We start from the raw sequence: 6,000 nt of genomic DNA on the forward strand, positions 1-6,000 counted from the left end.
CATAATACATTTATTTATACTTGTATTACTCATATTGGTAGTGTACATTAATATGTATTATATGTAAATAATAAAAATCACTCAGGGTTTACAAGTGACTGGTGAATTGTTCAAATTCGATGTGTTGAGCTTATGATTTCTCAATTAATATTTTGAAGTTACATTATGCATTAAGAATGATAACTCAAGTATGTTATATTTGAGTCCTACTCTGTTGTTTCTAGAAGAACATTAACTCATAGCTAATCAATGTTCTCATCAACAGGACTGCACCCAAAACACAGTATACAGGATGTTCAGTTCATGAAAATAACAATGGCCAAGCAGCTTTTGAAAACCCCATGTATGATACCAACGCAAAGTCAGTGGAAGGGAAAGCAGTACGTTTCGATCCCAACTTGAACACGGTCTGCACAATGGTCTAACTCGGCAACTCTTTGCCTTCTTCAGAAGCTTGGAAATCGACACACAAAACAGTGCACATTTAGTTCACTGCTAAACAAATTAAAGCACACTTTTCAGGACTTGCTGGGTCACCTTTTCCTGAGGAATGATAGAGAAGAGTGTTTTTTCATAAACTGGACCATAATTCTTCTTCATGTTTACCATGGAGAGTTTTACAGAAATTTGGCTGCACTCTGAGAGTGCTTACTCACAGTTTATTTGCTTTTTTTTAAAAGGAGATTATTCTAAAACATAAACTTATTTGCATATATTGGAGGAGCATCCACTATCAGTATTTCTGTGCTTTATAAAGTATATTAGAGGGACTGGGTTTAAAAAAAAAAAAGATATAGGGTAGAAAATAAGAGCTATACTTACAAGAGTCAATAGATCACTGACTTCTCTTTAACTGTCATGAGCTACATCATACCCATGAGTCTGTATTTCACACCACTCTATCCAGTATCTGTTCTTGTTAATTGAGTCATTGTCTTCCTTATTTCCACGGTTATTTCAGATTGAGTCATGCCCTGAAGTGTTTATGAGTGAATTCATGCCACAAAAGAGATAAGACTGCCTACTCTGATTTGACTCTTTCTGGTATTTGTTCTTCAGTGTCATACTGCTATTCTTTGTAGACTGGTTGTCATGGTTTCTACAAATCGCAAGATCATTGTGCTAGTCTCCCAATTTCCCTCATTATGTTATAGCCAATATTATTCCATAAGTCATGGGGCAGTGTTTAACACCTCGCTTCTGCCTGTTTTGTCACCCAGAAACCACTCTAGCTGGCAAAAATTATCTGTAATAGTGATGATTTTGCAGTTATCTGAGACACCAAACTTATCATCCTTTACCACACTTTCCAAAGTTTTTGAAAGACCAAATAGAACCTATTAATCTACTATATTTAATCTATGATATATCCTATTTTCCTTCCAGTTGAGTCTCCAAATTTATTTCACATGGTTTTGAACTTTAATCAACAATGAGTTAGAAGTATAAGATTTTAAGCTTTTAACTTTTATCTAACAGTGAGTTAGACATACATTTTGGACCAGTCCATAAATATAATGACTACAAAAAAATTTACACTTTCAAATCACCAATACAAATTTATTTCCTAATGTCGTAGATTTTCCAAATTTTCATGTATTTTGAACTTTCTATACTCTTATTCTCAAGAAGCAGGTTTCAGATATGACAGATTTCTTTCATCATCAAATTAAGATTTGCATTTGCAAATTATTGGTGGCTCATTTACAACTGTATCACAGCAATGCCAGCATATTGATTTAATAGGCCATTGTCTTCCTTTTATAGCATGTTTTACTTCGTTGAATAAATTCTGTACCCAGTGTGAACTCTTTGTTGTTGTCCCTCTCAAATGCGGAAAACTCTGTAAACAGTCTCGACTTTTTGTATCATGAGACAGAGTGCCTAAGAGAAATCATTGCACCCGGAAGCGCTGCTTGGATCTATCTCTACAACATTTAGTGAATTTCTTGTAAACCACTTTGAGATACATTGTTTTGGAAATTCATACAATTTTCTCAACATTGTACTCTACTGACAGGATGCTGTTTTAAATTTTATGCCATCAGTTATTTATTCTTGTTTATTCAAATGACTGCAATAACAATGATTCATTCATTAATGTTAAGGTTAATACATTTAAGATCTTGTTTAAACAATGTTTCTTCTGCAACTGGCTACTCCTCTTATATTAATGCATACACTTTTGTAAAGAAGTATATTTTTATGAAAAAAACTTTGTAAAAGTATGATGTAAATTTTCAGTGCAATGTAAACAAAATAAAAATGAATAATTGCTTTTGTAAAATGTGTTTTCTTTTCAAAATTGTCTGCCAGTGTACTGACTGGATAGCAAAAAGAATAAACAGCCCAAATTCATTTGATGTTTTAAAGTTCCCAAACTACATACTTTATACTTATCTAGCAACATAATAGTGAGACATGGGTGTTTTTCTTCTTTATGTTTTATAGTTCCCCAAGGGTGACACTCTTTTAGAAGTAAACAGATTTCCACTAAACATAATAATATCATAAGAAGCTCATCTTAGAATTTTCCTTATGTGTAACTATTTTAACACTACTGTCTAAATTTATCTGATGATTTCTTATATTTCTATAGTGTGCTTTCTTTTTATTTTTTTTTAAAGATTTTATTTATTTATTTGACACAGAGAGAGATCACAAGTAGGCGGAGAGGCAGGCAGAGAGAGAGGGGGAATCAGGCTTCCCATTGAGCAGAGAGCCCAATGCGGGGCTGGATCCCAGGACCCTGAGATCATGACCTGAGCTGAGAGGGCTCAACCCACTGAGCCATCCAGGCTCCCTTATAGTGTGTTTTCTTAGAGATACTTATTTTTATCATCCTTCATAGGTAGGAACTTAATAATCTTTTGAATAGCTACATTAAACTGATATTCAAAAAGATATCTATCTTGCAAATTTTGTATTCAAGAAACTGATTAAGAGTCTATGAAGTTCAACTCACAAGTTATTTAAATTTAATTTTATTAGAGAACTCTTTCACAAAATATATTGCCTTTGTATTTCATAGCCTCCACCTCCAGCCTTTAAAGGTCTGTCTAGGTTTATTACACTTTCATTTGAGAAATGAATGCTTCTTGACATGATTGTAGTTTCTTTTTAAACTTTAACTGTATTACCTCTATCTTACACTCATTTCATGTCTCCTATGTTTTCCCTTATTGTTGTTTGTCCTTATTTTTATTCCTCTCTATGCTTTTTTACTTCCTCATTTTTTTTTTTTACTTTTTAATTTACTTTCTCTCTTCTGATAATTTTCTTAATATCCTTTCCTGTTTCGTGTCTTCTCCTTTTTAGCCTTTGATCATTTTTTATTTTAATGCCTTTTATCCTTAACCCTCTCAAAAGTTAGTATCAGTTTTAGTTGAAGTAATTTTATTTTTAATTTTTACTAGCTTTATTGGAGTATAATCAACAAAATTGGAAGGTATTTAAACTTCACAGTGTGATGATAAATGTGTACTTTCTTTTGAGGAGAATATTTAAGCTCTACTCTCTTATTAAATTTCAATTAAAGAAGTTTATTTTAAAGAGCCTTCTTGTACTTCCCTTATATTTAAAACATTAAAACCGAGAGGTTCCAAGTTTCCACTCAGGATCTCTTGATACTAGAGCCTGATGATAATGATTGTGGAAATAGACCAAAGGGTCAGATTTTTTTTTTTAACCTGTCCTTTTCACTTAGAAAGAGCAAGAGAGAAAGGACATGTCACTGGCCAGAAGAGTCAACAAAAATAAAACTAGAAGATACTCTCTTAAGGAGATTAAGAGAATACATTGTCTGTCAAAGTATTAATCTGTATTGATATATATAAATTTAAAATAGGCAAGTTTAAGCAAAGTAAAAAACCTGTAGATTATAGAAATTCATAACTCTGAGAAATATTTTAGAATAAGTCGTTTGAAATTTGGCTGAAAAATATTGATTTGCTCCTTTTTTTTTTAGGATAACTTTGGAGGAAAGGGAGTATTGATTCAAGAAGATATTCATGTTGTAAAAATCTGAGAAATATCTCTCTGTCACCACTACATGAGCTTGGTATTCCAACTTAACGTTACTGGGGAGTAGAAATGGCCACTGGATATTAGATTTCATTCTTTAGTAAAAACAATGGAACTAGTGAACACCTGCCAAATACTTTCCTAACTTTTAATAAGTTCCCATGTGTAACAATTTTATTAGCCTTGAAAAAGATGTATATTTTATATATTCAAATTCATTGCTATAAATTATATTGCAAAACATAAACAAGAAACCTGTGTTTAAACTCTCATAAGATCCAAACCTTACTTGTAACTATTAGCATACCTAGGAAAATAAGAATGAGCTCAGGTGCTTTGGCAAGACCAGTAAGATATACAAGTGTAGAGAAAAATATGGACCCATCCACATAGTATGACTTAAAAGGAACCTACTGGTCTTCCTTCTCAACTAGCATCTTTACACCCTTAAGACTGGTATCTCTTGAAGGAACTTACTAGAATGAAATGTGTTATCTAGAGAATATCATATGATAGCATTATAATCCCAATAAGCAAATTAACACAGCCATTACAGAACAAGTCAGCAATCTTTGTATTCTTAAACGAGGACTTTTTCCAGTCTATGCTACTCTTCCTAGAATGGTGTTTCTAAATACATAAAGCAAAATACAAATGAAATTATAAATAAATAACAAAATAATTACAAAAATTTTTAAATATTGTAGTACACTTACATGTAATAATATGCATATGTATGGACTTATATACAAATATACATATGGATACTAATACATACATATATATGTATTTTTATACTGATATATTTATGCAGTGGGGCTAATAATTTCTTTAATTTTAAAGAGTATCATAAACAGTATTTTGAAATATTCATGACATTTCACATGACATGAAAATATCTGTGATTTTTATTAGTCACAAAATCAGAGATTATTTTTGCCCAACTTTTAACAAAAGCAAAATAATATGTTTTAATTAAAAGATCAATGAAGATAAAGGTACAACTTTTTCCCATGCAAGTTTCCAAACTCTTTGAATTCTAATGGCAAAGTGCTTTAAAAACCCTGCCTTAGGGCACCTGGGTGGCTCAGTGGGTTAAGCTGCTGCCTTTGGCTCGGGTCATGATCTCAGGGTCCTGGGATCGAGTCCCGCATCGGGCTCTCTGCTCAGCGGGGAGCCTGCTTCCTCCTCTCTCTCTCTCCCTGCCTCTCTGCCTACTTGTGATCTCTCTCTGTCAAATAAATAAAATAAAATAAAAAATCTAAAAAAAAAAAAAAAAAAAAAAAACCCTGCCTTAGAGGTTGGAATTTACAGTAAGTACCTTGTGAGGAGGCAGGGAGAAAAACATTGATTATTCTCTTGAGCCATTGGCAATGGAAATGGAATGCTTAATTTGAACTTTGGTTACCAAAAAAACAGTATAAAGTCAATGGACTCTATGAAGATATCCCCAATGGAAAGAGTGAATATAGGTAGTAAAATGTCATTAATTGATTAATTTATTAATACAAATATTTATAACTTTAAACATATGTATACTAATTTACTATGAGGGATAATGAATACTTGATGAATAAAAATATAAGAAATGCATAGATCTTACCCTGAGATAACTTAAAGTCTTTTCAAGCTATAAGAAAATTCTTAAACTATATCTAGAAGATGCCACACGATAATACTGTGTGGTAATTATGCACATCTATGTATGATTTCACTCTTTCACTACTTTCTGTTAATTAAAATAGACTTTTGTGAAATTACAATTGAGATATTTGAAAAATTCTATTCTATAGAATTGGATGATACCTTTTTTTAAACAATCTAATGATTAAGGGGTATATAATTGATTTGGTTTATTAAATTCTTCAGAATATTCAGAATTTGATAGAGTTAATTTCAAAACTGCATATTAGGTTAATTTAATACCGTGGGACACTTGGGCATTTCTTGACAAAATGATCATAACCTATTCATAAT

The 6,000-nt window shown here is 31.9% G+C and overlaps 1 protein-coding gene across 2 annotated transcripts in view; it reads left to right on the top strand.

The window, feature by feature from the left end:
• The window catches only part of CSMD3 (CUB and Sushi multiple domains 3), a 1,244,673-nt gene extending 1,242,398 nt beyond the window's left edge, over positions 1–2,275 (top strand). For both annotated transcript variants that reach the window (XM_059165746.1, XM_059165745.1), the window contains one exon: positions 266–2,275. In XM_059165746.1, the coding sequence (XP_059021729.1) occupies positions 266–425 (160 nt within the window). In that variant the 3' untranslated portion in view covers positions 426–2,275. The remainder of the gene's footprint in view (positions 1–265) is intronic.
• The last annotated feature ends 3,725 nt before the right edge of the window (positions 2,276–6,000 follow it).

This window comes from Mustela lutreola, chromosome 3 (genome assembly GCF_030435805.1).
Source record: "Mustela lutreola isolate mMusLut2 chromosome 3, mMusLut2.pri, whole genome shotgun sequence".
NCBI lineage: Eukaryota > Metazoa > Chordata > Mammalia > Carnivora > Mustelidae > Mustela > Mustela lutreola.